The following is a 15,863-nucleotide window of genomic DNA, read 5'->3' as shown; positions in this document are numbered from 1 at the left end:
TTATGGAAATGGAAGAGGATGTAGATGAAGATGAAATGGGAAATATGATACTGCGTGAAGAGTTTGACAGAGCACTGAAAGACCTGAGTTAAAACAAAGCCCCGGGAGTAGACAACATTCCTTTAGAACTACTGACAGCCTTGGGAGAGCCAGTCCTGACAAAACTCTACCATCTGGTGAGCAAGATGTATGAGACAGGCTAAAGACCCTCAGACTTCAAGAAGAATATAATAATTCCAATCCCAAAGCAAGCAGGTTTTGACAGATGTGAAAATTACCAAACTATCAGTTTAATAAGTCACAGCTGCAAAATACTAATGCGAATTCTTTACAGACGAATGGAAAAACTAGTAGAAGCCGACCTCGGGGAAGATCAGTTTGGATTCCGTAGAAATATGGGAACACATGAGGCAATGCTGACCCTACGACTTATTTTATATTAAGAAAAGGCAAACCTACGTTTCTAGCATTTGTAGACTTAGAGAAAGCTTTTGACGATGTTGACTGGAATACTCTCTTTCAAATTCTGAAAGTGGCAGGGGTAATATACAGGGAACGAAAGGTTATTTACAATTTGTACAGAAACCAGATGGCAGTTATAAGAGTCAAGGGACATGAAAGGGAAGCAGTGGTTGGGAAGAGATTGAGACAGGGTTGTAGCCTCTCCCCGATGTTATTCAATCTGTATATTGAGCAAGCAGTGAATGAAACAAAAGAAAAATTCGAAGTAGGTATTAAAATCCATGAGGAAGAAGTAAAAACTTTGAGGTTCGCAGATGACATTGTAATTCTGTCAGAGACAGCAAAGGACTTGGAAGAGCAGTTGAACGGAATGGGTGGTGTCTTGAAAGGAGGGTATAAGATGAACATCAACAAAAGCAAAATGAGGATAATGGAATGTAGTCGAATTAAGTCGGGTGATGCTGTGGGAATTAGATTAGGAAAAGAGACGCTTAAAGTAGTAAAGGAGTTTTGCTATTTGGGGAGCAAAATAACTGATGATGGTCGAAGTAGAGAGGATATAAAATGTAGACTGGCAATGGCGAGGAAAGCATTTCTGAAGAAGAGAAATTTGTTAACATCGAGTATAGATTTAAGTGTCAGGAAGTCGTTTCTGAAAGTGTTTGTATGGAGTGTAGCCATGTATGGAAGTGAAACATGGACGATAAATAGTTTAGATGAGAAGAGAATAGAAGCTTTCGAAATGTGGTGCTACAGAAGAATGCTGAAGATTAGATGGGTAGATCACATAACTAATGAGGAGGTATTGAATAGAATTGGGGAGATGAGGAGTTTGTGGCACAACTTTACAAGAAGAAGGGACCGGTTGGTAGGACATTTTCTGAGGCATCAAGGGATCACAAATTTAGCATAGGAGGGCAGCGTAGAGGGTAAGGATCATAGGGGGAGACCGAGAGATGAATACACTAAGCAGATTCAGAAGGATGTAGGTTGCAATAAGTTCTGGGAGATGAAGAAGCTTGCACAGGATAGAGTAGCATGGAGGGCTGCATCAAACCAGTCTCAGGACTGAAGACCACAACAACGACCACAACAACATGAAATGTGTACAATTAGATTCACAGGACATGATGATAGGTATAATATAAGAATAACTGCTGCTGCCGAGTGCCATATTCCAGAAGGAGATCAAGAAGTAGAGGAGGAAGTTCATAATATTTGGTAATGAGAAATGGAATCATAGTTGAATGGTCTAGCTAGCCTTTGCTAATGATGTGGCAATAATTTCGTAATTTTGAGAAACGTGTTGAAACATTCTAGGAGTTTACTGCAAAGAACAAACTAATGTTACATGCATAAAGGGCACATTGTGGATAGTGGAAACCGATACAGAACAACTAACATGTTAAAGAAGGTAGATAAATTCGGCAGGGGACAACGCGGACAGGACTACCTGGAAGAGTGCTAGAGGAAAGGGCAAGAAAGTCGGCAACTGTATACCAACTAGGGACAACAATTGTTACAATAATCAGTATTACCTTTATCAAAATTGAGGCATTAAATAACTGGAACATTGCAGTGAGCTGTGTTGGAAGCAGTGCGGAGTAATGGTTAGCATCGCTGGCTAGCACACTGCAGGTTGCCTTTCTGGATCCGATCTCCAGCAGAAGTATGTTATTATGTATTTATGATTCTTAGAAGTTTCTCAAAATTTCTTATATTTGTAATGTTTTCATATTCTGTAATATTCAACATTTGTACAAATAGCTGCACACTTTATCCAGGAGACAGTTCTGTTCTGTCTGTATATTGGCATCCATAACGAACATGCTTTCATTGATAAGTGCTGTGCTTCATTTATGACCCCAACTGTGTATTTGGATTTGGTTGTTGTTACAACTTGAGTTTGGTGGAGGTGCAGGGTAACCAAAGTATCGTGGTGCCAGTTAAGCAATGCAAAAGCCATTGCCTATACAGACAGGGACCAGAATACAAACAATACATCATTCCTGAGGTCTGTATTTTCAGCAGACCAATGGATTCCAAAACAACAGTAAGTCAGCTGCACATTGGCATCCATAAGTGTCTTCTGGAAGTGCTAGTTGGGAGCTGACAATAGGCTGAAAGGATGTGACCTAGTCACCAATTACGACAAGTAGGATGACATGATATGTTTGGAAAATGCGTACTTCTAAGTTGACAGCACAGCTCAGTAGTGATTCAATAGCTATGAAGAGACGCTGAATAACCAGGACAAGTTCTAGTACTAGAAAAAAAAAAAAAAAACAAAGTTTGACGGTCAGCAGCAAGTTGCTTGGTGTAAAACCAGTGAAGAACCAGGCTCATCATTATGGACAAATGACACAGTCCTACTTACTGAATGTTTTGGCTCTATACAACATTGTAAATCTGAAAATGACAGAATTTGAGAAAATCCCACACTTGATGAAAGAAGCCGAAGAAGACAGCTCTTTTAGTAAACGATGCCATAACAACAGAGGAATTCATAAAGCAATGCCTGTGCATCAAGGAAATGCAACAGAAGATAGTGGGATGAAAGAGGTATGGTTGTCTTCTGGGTCCCTTTGACAGTTTTGGAAAACCATCACAGCCTCGCCTCTCTCATATGCTGTTTAGTGAGAGAAGAGATATGTCAGTTTACAGCAGCCAGAACTGTCAGACTGAATACACAAGAGATAGCAGCTACAAAAGTCAACCTTGTACATTGGACGGTAACAGATACTCTTGAAGAAAAGGTGTATCGATCTTTAGTAATAATTTCCGTCACCAGATAAATGCACCAGTAATAATTGGCTTGGCCAGCTGAGATATCTGTCACATGATAATCCAGCGTTCGACGTATGGAATTATAACCAACTCCTCCGTCAAGTACAATGCCCTATGAAAGACTCAACATTTGCAAGACAGAGGACAACACACAGGTATCTCTCCTTTGTGGACACTCTGGACACATTGTATGCTAATGTGGAGAAAGAAGACGTTTGGTCAATGTCTATTGCACAAACGTTGCAAGACATTGACCATCATGACAGTCCTATTTATGCCAATCAAAAGCAGTCAATTGTAGTCAACCTGTGGAATGAAGTCCATTGTCTTACCCTTTATAAGATCACTTCCCACCATGCCAAAGCCATTCCCTGCCACCATACAGAAATATCAGCCTCTTTCCTAGCTGTCCAATTCAGGAAAACTAAGTGAAACGATTATCTGTAGAGCTGAGGCAACCACAGGTGAAATTCCTCCATGGATGACAGCCAACCTGTTAGATTATTTACTGACTCACGGACTTCTTTTTCTATAAATGTCGAACATTTTATCACTGCCATGGAGAGAAGACTATATTCCAATATGAAAGTGATTGTGCTGAAGGTTGTAAGTGGGAAATACATCCACTTGATACGAAAGTGTATTGCAAGAATAACGAAGAATGACAGAACACAGCTCTTTGAATTTGTCATTTTAACAGAATGCAGTCATAACATTATTCTCAGATGGGACTTTCGTTTTCCATTGAAGATCTTGTCATCTTGCCATCATCAGTGAAACAAGTTCTATTCACCAGTCTAGATGCTCATTTAAACTGTCGTTCTTATGTCAGTTGCAAAAAGCTGCTAAGGCTCACAAGAGAAACCTGCATTCCAGTGATGATTATAAGCATTGCAAATGATAAGGAAAACTTTGAGTCACTAATGGTTATGAGCAGCCACACCTTGTACCTGAAGATATGTGCATAGGAACAGCCAAACCAGCACAGGATGGATAGCTCACAGTCATCAACAAAGAATCATACTTTGATACCACTGCATACAACATGTGGAGGAAGCTACTGTGAAACTCCCAGTAGGATCTGACCTTACTGTGCCAGTTTGATACTTCCAAATCCAGAACAGAGAGAACACAGAGCAAGTGGCCCATGGTAAAACTCCATATCAATACTAGGGATTACCCAACAATTATCCAGCTCTCAGATAAGGGGTCACCAGCTGAATGATGAGTAATTCAGAAGGAAGTGGAGAAAATGCTGCAAGATGACATTGTTGAACCTCAGAGACTCTTGGTCCACCTCTGTAGTCCTTATGAAGAAGGAAGGCACATGGCATTTCTACATCAGATATCAGTGACTTAAACAGATTCATGGATAAAGGCAGATTACCGAGGCTTTGCACTGGTACACTAAATCTCTTGAAAGAAGCAAAGTATTTTTCGACTTTGGAGATGGAGATATGCTGCTGGCAAATAAAGGTTGACGAAGTTGACCAAGAAAAGACTGCCTTCATAACACATGATGGCCTTTGAGAGTTCAAAGTTTTGCCTTTTGCATTGTGTAATGTCCTAGCTACCTTCAAGCATATGATGGACAACCTTCTTTGACACCTTCAATGGATGGCACATCTTTGCTACCTGGATGACATTATGGTTTTCTCGAAAACATTTTAAGAACATATAATCCCTCCTGACAGTTATGTTGAAGTATTCAGACTACAGGCTCCTTTCTGAATCCAAAAAAGTGCCTCTTTGCTACCCAAGAAATAAGAATCTTGTGGCACCTAGTTAATAGCAATAGTGTCCATCCTGATCCAGAGAAAAGAAGAGCAGTCGCAGATTTCCTGTGATTATTGATCACATTTATGACATGAGAAGTTGTCTTGGAATGTGCTTGTAGTACCGGTGATTCATAAAGGGTTCCTTTACCAAGGCACATGCTTTGAAAAAACTACTGCAAGGAGACTACAAATTTTTCTGGGACAAGGTCCAATAAAGGTCTTCCATTGTCCTTAAAGGGATGCTAACATCTTACACATTCCTAGCATTATGTGACAAGAATGCTGATACACAGCATCACACAGATAGTAGCAGTTCTTTGAGGTTTGCCGATGACATTCTGTCAGAGACAGCAAAGGACTTGGAAAAGCAGTTGAACGGAATGGACAGTGTCTTAAAAGGAGGGTATAAGATGAACATCAACAAAAGCAAAATGAGGATAATGGAATGTAGTCGAATTAAGTCGGGTGATGCTGAGGGAATTAGATTAGGAAATGAGACACTTAAAGTAGTGAAGGAGTTTTGCTATTTGGGGAGCAAATTAACTGATGATGGTCGAAGTTGTTGTTGTTGTCTTCAGTCCTGAGACTGGTTTGATGCAGCTCTCCATGCTACTCTATCCTGTGCAAACTTCTTCATCTCCCAGTACCTACTGCAACCTACATCCTTCTGAATCTGCTTAGCGTATTCATCTCTTGGTCTCCCCCTACGATTTTTACCCTCCACGCTGCCTTCCAATACTAAATTGGTGATCCCTTGATGCCTCAGAACACGTCCTACCAACCGATCCCTTCTTCTGGTCAAGTTGTGCCACAAACTTCTCTTCTCCCCAATCCTATTCAATACTTCCTCATTAGTTATGTGATCTACCCATCTAATCTTCAGCATTCTTCTGTAGCACCACATTTCAAAAGGTTCTATTCTCTTCTTGTCCAAACTATTTACCGTCCATGTTTCACTTCCATATATGGCTACACTCCATACAAATACTTTCAGAAATGACTTCCTGACACTTAAATCTATACTCGATGTTAACAAATTTCTCTTCTTCAGAAACGCTTTCCTTGCCATTGCCAGTCTACATTTTATATCCTCTCTACTTCGACCATCATCAGTTATTTTGCTCCCCAAATAGCAAAACTCCTTTACTACTTTAAGTGTCTCATTTCCTAATCTAATACCCTCAGCATCACCCAACTTAATTCGACTACATTCCATTATCCTCGTTTTGCTTTTGTTGCTGTTCATCTTATATCCTCCTTTCAAGACACCACCCATTCCGTTCAACTGCTCTTCCAAGTCCTTTGCTGTCTCTGACAGAATTACAATGTCATCGGCGAACCTCAAAGTTTTTATTTCTTCTCCATGGATTTTAATACCTACTCCAAATTTTTCTTTTGTTTCCTTTACTGCTTGCTCAATATACAGATTGAATAACATTGGGGAGAGGCTACAACCCTGTCTCACTACCTTCCCAACCGCTGCTTCACTCTCATGCCCCTCGACTCTTATAACTGCCATCTGATTTGTGTACAAATTGTAAATAGCCTTTCGCTCCCTGTATTTTACCCCTGCCACCTTTAGAATTTGAAAGAGAGTATTCCAGTCAACATTTCAAAAGCTTTCTCTAAGTCTACAAATGCTAGAAACGTAGGTTTGCCTTTCCTTAATCTTTCTTCTAAGATAAGTCATAAGGTCAGTATTGCCTCACGTGTTCCAGTATTTCTACGGAATCCAAACTGATCTCCCCCGAGGTCGGCTTCTACTAGTTTTTCCATTCGTCTGTAAAGAATTCGTGTTAGTATTTTGCAGCTGTGGCTTATTAAACTGATTGTTCGGTAATTTTCACATCTGTCAACACCTGCTTTCTTTGGGATTGGAATTATTACATTCTTCTTGAAGTCTGAGGGTATTTCGCCTGTTTCATACATCTTGCTCACCAGATGGTAGAGTTTTGTCAGGACTGGCTCTCCCAAGGCCGTCAGTAGTTCTACTGGAATGTTGTCTACTCCGGGGGCCTTGTTTCGACTCAGATCTTTCAGTGCTCTGTCAAACTCTTCACGCAGTATCGTATCTCCCATTTCATCTTCATCTACATCCTCTTCCATTTCCATAATATTGTCCTCAAGTACATCGCCATTGTATAGACCCTCTATATACTCCTTCCACCTTTCTGCTTTCCCTTCTTTGCTTAGAACTGGGTTTCCATCTGAGCTCTTGATGTTCATACAAGTGGTTCTCTTATCTCCAAAGTTCTCTTCAATTTTCCTGTAGGCAGTATCTATCTTACCCCTAGTGAGATAAGCCTCTACATCCTTACATTTGTCCTCTAGCCATCCCTGCTTAGCCATTCTGCACTTCCTGTCGATCTCATTTTTGAGACGTTTGTATTTGTTTTTGCCTGCTTCATTTACTGCATTTTTATATTTTCTCCTTTCATCAATTAAATTCAATATTTCTTCTGTTACCCAAGGATTTCTACTAGCCCTCGTCTTTTTACCTACTTGATCCTCTGCTGCCTTCACTACTTCATCCCTCAAAGCTACCCATTCTTCTTCTACTGTATTTCTTTCCCCCATTCCTGTCAATTTTTCCCTTATGCTCTCCCTGAAACTCTGTACAACCTCTGGTTCTTTCAGTTTATCCAGGTCCATCTCCTTAAATTCCCACCTTTTTGCAGTTTCTTCAGTTTTAATCTACAGGTCATAAACAATAGATTGTGGTCAGAGTCCACATCTGCCCCTGGAAATGTCTTACAATTTAAAACCTGGTTCCTAAATCTCTGTCTTACCATTATATAATCTATCTGAAACCTGTCAGTATCTCCAGGCTTCGTCCATGTATACAGCCTTCTTTTATGATTCTTGAACCAAGTGTTAGCTATGATTAAGTTGTGCTCTGTGCAAAATTCTACCAGACGGCTTCCTCTTTCATTTCTTAGCCCCAATCCATATTCACCTACTACGTTTCCTTCTCTCCCTTTTCCTACACTCGAATTCCAGTCACCCAAGACTATTAAATTTTCGTCTCCCTTCACTATCTGAATAATTTCTTTTATTTCATCATACATTTCTTCAATTTCTTCGTCATCTGCAGAGCTAGTTGGCATATAAACTTGTACTACTGTAGTAGGTGTGGGCTTCGTATCTATCTTGGCCACAATAATGCGTTCACTATGCTGTTTGTAGTAGCTTACCCGCATTCCTATTTTCCTATTCATTATTAAACCTACTCCTGCATTACCCCTATTTTACTTTGTGTTTATAACCCTGTAGTCACCTGACCAGAAGTCTTGTTCCTCCTGCCACCGAACTTCACTAATTCCCACTATATCTAACTTTAACCTATCCATTTCCCTTTTTAAATTTTCTAACCTACCTGCCCGATTAAGGGATCTGACATTCCACGCTGCGATCCGTAGAACGCCAGTTTTCTTTCTCCTGATAACGACATCCTCTTGAGTAGTCCCCGCCCAGAGATCCGAATGGGGGACTATTTTACCTCCGGAATATTTTACCCAAGAAGATGCCATCATCATTTAATCATACAGTAAAGCTGCATGCCCTCGGGAAAAATTACGGCCGTAGTTTCCCCTTGCTTTCAGCCGTTCGCAGTACCAGCACAGCAAGGCCGTTTTGGTTATTGTTACAATGCCAAATCAGTCAGTCATCCAGACTGTTGCCCCTGCAACTACTGAAAAGGCTGCTGCCCCTCTTCAGGAACCACATGTTTGTCTGGCCTCTCAACAGATACCCCCTCCGTTGTGGTTGTACCTACGGTACGGCTATCTGTATCGCTGAGGCACGCAAGCCTCCCCACCAACGGCAAGGTCCATGGTTCATGGGGGGGGATGGTCGAAGTAGAGAGGATATAAAATATAGACTGGCAATGGCGAGGAAAGCATTTCTGAAGAAGAGAAGTTTGTTAACATAGAGTATAGATTTAAGTGTCAGGAAGTCGTTTCTGAAAGTATTTGTATGGAGTGTAGCCACGTATGGAAGTGAAACATGGACGATAAATACAGGGTTATTACAAATGATTGAAGCGATTTCACAGCTCTACAATAACTTTATTATTTGAGATATTTTCACAATGCTTTGCACACACATACAAAAACTCAAAAAGTTTTTTTAGGCATTCACAAATGTTCGATATGTGCCTCTTTAGTGATTCGGCAGACATCAAGCCGATAATCAAATTCCTCCCACACTCGGCGCAACATGTCCCCATAAATGAGTTCGAAAGCATCGTTGATGCGAGCTCGCAGTTCTGGCACGTTTCTTGGTAGAGGAGGTTTAAACACTGAATCTTTCACATAAACCCACAGAAAGAAATCGTATGGGGTTAAGTCAGGAGAGCGTGGAGGCCATGACACGAATTGCTGATCATGATCTCCACCACGACCGATCCATCGGTTTTCCAATCTCCTTTTTAAGAAAATCCGAGCATCATGATGGAAGTGCGGTGGAGCACCATCCTGTTTAAAGATGAAGTCGGCGCTATCGGTCTCCAGTTGTGGCATGATCCACGCGTGAAACTTGTCCGCACGCGTTCAACCGTTTCTTCACTCACTGCAGGCCGACCCGTTGATTTCCCCTTACAGAGGCATCCAGAAGCTTTAAACTGCGCATACCATCGCCGAATGGAGTTAGCAGTTGGTGGATCTTTGTTGAACTTCGTCCTGAAGTGTCGTTGCACTGTTATGACCGACTGATGTGAGTGCATTTCAAGCACGACATACGCTTTCTCGGCTCCTGTCGCCATTTTGTCTCACTGCGCTCTCGAGCGCCCTGGCGGCAGAAACCTGAAGTGCGGCTTCAGCCGAACAAAACTTTATGAGTTTTTCTACATATCTGTAGTGTGTCGTGACCATATGTCAATGAATGGAGCTACAGTGAATTTATGAAATCGCTTCAATCATTTGTAATAGCCCTGTAGTTTGGACAAGAAGAGAATAGAAGCTTTTGAAATGTGGTGCTACAGAAGAATGTTGAAGATTAGGTGGGTAGATCACGTAACTAATGAGGAGGTATTGAATAGGATTGGGGAGAAGAGAAATTTGTGGCACAACTTGACTAGAAGAAGGGATCGGTTGGTAGGACATGTTCTGAGGCATCAAGGGATCACAAATTTAGCATTGGAGGGCAGTGTGGAGGGTAAAAATCGTAGAGGGAGACCAAGAGATGAATACACTAAGCAGATTCAGAAGGATGTAGGTTGCAGTAAGTTCTGGGAGATGAAGGAGCTTGCACAGGATAGAGTAGCATGGAGAGTTGCATCAAACCAGTCTCAGGACTGAGGACCACAACAACAACAAACAACAATGAGATAGGTGGAATTCAAGTAGAAGTTCAGGAAGACCATGAAAAGGTGATAGATGTGCTTCCAGAGTACTCTCAAAGGCAGAGATGAATTACTTACCATCGGGAATGAGTTCCTTGCAAGTTTTTGGGCTATCAAAAAGTTCTGGCCTTATTTATTTGGCAAACCTTTCACTGTTGCAATGGATTACCATTCTCTGTGCTGGTTGATTAACCTGAAGGATCCGTTGTGTTGTCTGCCAAGATGGGCACTGAGGCTTGCTTTGAGTATGATGTCACAGTGATGTACAAAAAGAGACACAAACACAAGGATACCAAATGCCTTTCAAGGAATCCATTAGCGGAACATAGCACTGTGGATGAAATCACAATCCATCACTGTATTAAATGATATTGCTGAAACCATAGCAGCACTGAAGAGTGAGGAACCAACCAAAGAAGTCCAGTTAATAAATGAAACATGATATAAGAGGAACTAAGATCCATTGGGATAAAAACAGTTGCTCATCATCCCAGTTCATCTACAGTCAGCTATCCATTAGTATTTCCATGATGCTTCAACGTTGGTCACCTGGGATTCTTGAAGACTGTAGACATGACCAGACACAGGTCACACAATCCATTACACTGTGAGTCAGTGTAAGCAATGCCAGTGACGAAAGCACATGACGCAGTTGCCTGTGGAGCATCTGATGCCAAGTTCAACCACAGCAGTGCCATTTAAGTTGATTGGAATCAATCTCTTGGAAAGATTCCTAAAGCCAACAAACGGGAATCAGATAATAGTCCGCACTGACTACCTCACTTGTCATGTTGTCAACTACGCTGTTCCAACTGCCAAAACTCTGAAAATTGCAAATTTTGCTTGTAGAAGAAATCATTTTGAAGTATAGGGCAGACTGTGTGATGATCTGTGATCATGGAAAAGTTTGGCAGTAGAGACTAATATCAGAGATAATTTCACATTGCAACATCACCCACAAAATGACAACCACCTACTATCCACAGATGAATGGCCTCTCTGAAAGCTTCAATAAGATGTTAGCAGATATGTTCTGTATGTATTTTGATGTTGAACAGAGAGACTGAGATACAGTACTGATCATCATAAGCCTATTTAAATGATGGAGCTTATTTAAATGATGGTATTAGGCGCAATGGGGCCGCACACTCATGTTCTGTTGATTTACGTGATAAGATGTCAGCCACTGTGCAAAGGGTGGTTAGTCCTGTTTTTTAAGCACTGTCTTTAGTTTCTCACTAACTTTCTTATCATGAGAACCTGGGACCAAGCTGATTTTTTTCTGCCACCCCTTCTATCAATTGCAGTTGCATGTAGACTGGTTTCCCTGAACACTCTAGAGCTTTAATAATAGGGACCAAAAACGCATAACGAGATTTTATGTATGCAATGTCGTTGGAAATTGTTGGGTCCTTTAGCAGATCTTTAGCTGAAGTAATGCTTGCTGTTATATTCCATGGCCTGTAGCCACGTTCCCTAGTGAGTAAGTATGGGTTTTGGTGGAAATGGTACGTTGGGAAGTTCCTCTTGAAATAACTGACTTCTTGTAGGTGCCTTAATAAAAACCTTTTTGAGGGTTGAAACTAGCTTATGTACACATACATGTGGAAATTTGAGACGTATCATCTCAGCTTCACAACTCATGGCATGGGCAAGAAATGTGATTAGAGCAAGACAATGTAAAATACTTTCAACAATTTAACAGCAACAATGTCCGCCCCCAGTAGCTGAGTGGTCAGCGTGACAGAATGTCAATCCTAAGGGCCGGGGTTCAATTCCCGGCTGGGTTGGAAATTTTCTCCGCTCAGGGACTGGGTGTTGTGTTGTCCCAATCATCATCATTTCATCCCCATCGACACGCAAGTCACCGAAATGGCGTCAAATCGAAAGACTTGCACCCAGCGAATGGTCTACCCGACGGGAGGCCCTAGTCACACAACATTTGCATTTTTAGCAACAATCATGTATGCAGCTGCATCAGTGTTGATTACAAGTACTTTATTTTCATCTAGACTGTTGGGGAAAAGTAATTTGAGGGCTTTATTAACAAAGTGAGCAGTTGTTTCCTGGTTAGTCTTTTTTAGCTCCTTGCTGCGTATCAGACGAGGTGCAGAGCGAGTGTCAGGATCTAACTTTCTAACAATCAAATTAGCCACATATTGACCTTGTCTGTCAGTTGCCTCATCAACAGAGATCCACATGTATGAATCACCTATATCTTCCCTTATCCTGCTCAATGTATTTTCATATGAAGTATCTAAATAGTTCTTTCTTAGTGTGGATTCTGATGGAATGCTGCAGTGACAGTATTTCTCTAGAAAATTTTTGAACTGCCTATTTTCAACTGCATGGAATGGTATGTTTGCTGCAACAATGGCTCGACACAGATCAAGATGAAATTCGTTTTTGCTTGTTGCATTTTGTTTAGTTACAAACATTTGTTTCAAGCTTGATTTATTTTTCAAATTTGGCTTGTGTTTAATCCCTGCAACATGCTGACGTAAATGCGACCTCTGTTCAGAATGTACCTAAAAACGAAAAGAAATGAGTAATACTTTGTGGAAGAATTTACGTAAGAGATCTACAACCCAGTTAATGCTACATATAATGACCTGGCAAACAATATTAGCAATACCCTCAGACTTTTTCAGGATGGTACAGTTATATACAATGAAGTAATATCTGAAGAAAAAGCTGCTCTCGCATTTGGGAGGACGACGGTTCAATCCCGCGTCCGGCCATCCTGATTTAGGTTTTCCGTGATTTCCCTAAATCGCTCCAGGCAAATGCCAGGATGGTTCCTTTCAAAGGGCACGGCCGACTTCCTTCCCTGTCCTTCCCAAATCCGATGAGACCGATGACCTCGCTGTCTGGTCTCCTTCCCCAAAACCAACCAACCAAAAAGCTGCTCAAATATTGTCAGATACTGATAAGATTTCAGAGTGATGCAAAGATTGGCAACTTGCTTAAATGCCCAGAAATGTAAAATTGTGCACTTCAAAAAACAAAAATGCATAATATCGTATATTGGCAAGTCACGATTGGAGTCTGGCAACTCATACGAATACTTGGTCTCAACCATTGGTTGGGATATGGAATGAAATGATTACACAGGCTGAGTCTTAAGTAAAGCAAGTGGCAGACTTCTGTACATTGGTAGTACTCTCGAAAAATGCAGTAGGCCTACAAAGGGGGATTGCTGACGAAATGCTTATGTTTCCCAGTATATGGGAAGGATAAGTACTACAGCTGTGTGGGACACATACAGAATTGGTCCAACAGCCAATGTTGAACTATGCAAAGAAGTCCAACACCAGCAATCACGGCTTTGTTTGACCAGTTGGAAAGAGTCACAGGAATGCTGCGCTGGCCGACTATCGAAGATAATGGCAACCGTCCTGAAAAAGTGTACTTAAACAACTTCAAGAAACAGTATAAAATGAAGAATCTTGGAGTCTGCTATCTGCTACAGCATTCTGCACAATACTGTAACATCTGCATAAATAAGACTAGACTCACGCACAAAGGGATTTAAGCAGTGGTTCTTCCCGTGCTCTGTACGTAAATGGAATGGGAAGAAACCGCAGCTTGCGGTATAGTGGCAAGAATCTCTGCCATGCACTTTGCAGTAGTTTGCGGAATATGGATATTAGAACTAGAATATAAGATTTGTGTGAGGTTTTCAAATTAAAATTTTACAACATTAATGATTTTCCAAATATGACCATACTGTATTAGAAATTGGTTTTTAATGTACAGGACATCCAGGGCAAAACAGCATTACATGTAGCCATAGAAAACCAGCTTGATGGTGTCGTTTCACTGCTGCTTTGTCATCCTGAACTAGACTTGACTGTAAGGGACAAAGCTGGCCTAACGCCATTTGCTGCAGCTCTCACATACCGTAATTATGGAGTAGCACAGGCCATTCTCGATCGCATGCCTGCAGCAGCTGAAGAGGTGAGTTAGATCCTTAAACCATAAAAAATTCTAAGACATAGGTTTGCATTCAGTGCTAAACCTGTGCATATGGAATGGGAGCCTCCCCTGTTCCAAATCTTCCTTGTTCTGCAGCTGAGTAGACTATCATCATTTGCTACAAATATTGTGAAATTTCAAATATAAAATTTATTTTAGCTGAAACGGTAGTTTAGTTATAAGAGAAATGAAAGTATTGGTTGTGTATATTGGTCCAAAAATGTGTTGTGTTAGGCAACATAAGATCAGTTGTTCTGTAAAAAGGAAATTTAATGACACATAAAAACGAGTTTATTCACAACAAGATTTTTTTACATATACATGAAAGATGGTACTAGGAAGAGCACAGCGACTCTTAAGCCCATATTCCCAAGCAAAGTCCAGTCCAAGCCCTATCAGTGTTCCATCTATTTACGTGCCCTCTGAGTAGTGGCACCTCAACTGTTGATAGTAATGTTGCACCAGATAGGCAGTTTCTATGGTAATGTTAGGTGGAGTCACTACAAATTGAAAAAAACATTCAATATTCAAGTTTCTGTTTCTTTTCTTGGGTCCATTATTGTTGATACATATTTTAGTCTGCTTCTTTGAGTGAGGCAGACCATATTATTTGCAATAAATATTCTTTTATAATATTTATAACTTCTTATTAATTAAATTGAATGTGATGCAGAAAATTCGTGGCTAAACACGATTGAAAATATTGCTTAGTTTGCAAACAGTGCCATCCTTTGGAGCTAATACTACATACATTATTAAGGCCTGAAGACGAACAATGATTCTGAATTATATAAATGGGTCATTTGATTACCATGTCACCATTCTTAGTATTGCCAGTGTAGGATTTTGTGCATGAACTGACCTCTTGATTATGTCCCATAAATGTTTGTGGGATTTGCGTTGGGTGATCTGGGTGGCAAATTCATTCACTTGAATTGTCCAGAATGTTCTTCAAACCAATCTTGAACAATTGTAGCCTGGTGACATAGCACATTGTTGTCCATAAAAAATTCCATTGTTCTTTGGTTGCAAAGGGTCTCAAAGTGGCCCAACATAAGTATTTCCAGGCAATGATTGGTTCAGGTGGACCTGAGGACCCAGTCAATTCCAAGTAAACACAGCCCACATCATTATGGAACCACCACCAGCTTGCACAGTGCCTTGTTCACAACCTAGGTCAATGACTTTGTGGGATCTGCGCCACTCTCGAAGGGCCTCATCTGACCAGGCCACGGTTTCCTGGTCGTGAGGGTCCAACTGATATGGTCCAAAGCTCAGGAGAGGTGCTACAGGTGATGTCATGCTGTTAGCAAAGGCACTCGCATCAGTCATCTGTGGCCATAGCCCATTAATGCCAAATTTCGCTGCACTGTCCTAATGGATGCATTCATTGTGTGTCACACATTGATTTCATGCAGTGCTGCTTACCTATTAACACTGTCAACTCTACGTAGATACTGCTGCTCTGTTGTTAAGTGAAGGATGTACATCACTACATTGTCTGTGGTGGGAGATGT

At 41.0% G+C, this 15,863-nt stretch overlaps 1 protein-coding gene across 5 annotated transcripts in view; it reads left to right on the top strand.

Moving 5' to 3' along the window:
• Positions 1-15,863, top strand: part of LOC126100322 (rabankyrin-5-like) — a 138,163-nt gene that overhangs the window by 36,822 nt on the left and 85,478 nt on the right. For 3 of the 5 annotated variants that reach the window (XM_049910932.1, XM_049910931.1, XM_049910934.1), the window contains one exon: positions 14,128-14,328. The exons of the other annotated variants lie outside the window; for them this stretch is intronic. In XM_049910932.1, coding sequence (XP_049766889.1) covers positions 14,128-14,328 — 201 coding nt within the window. The remainder of the gene's footprint in view (positions 1-14,127; positions 14,329-15,863) is intronic. 5 annotated transcript variants of the gene reach the window in all.

The sequence above is a fragment of the Schistocerca cancellata genome, chromosome 9 (genome assembly GCF_023864275.1).
Source record: "Schistocerca cancellata isolate TAMUIC-IGC-003103 chromosome 9, iqSchCanc2.1, whole genome shotgun sequence".
NCBI lineage: Eukaryota > Metazoa > Arthropoda > Insecta > Orthoptera > Acrididae > Schistocerca > Schistocerca cancellata.
The sequence above is the reverse complement of the archived record's forward strand: the minus strand, read 5'-3'. Positions and strand labels throughout refer to the sequence as shown.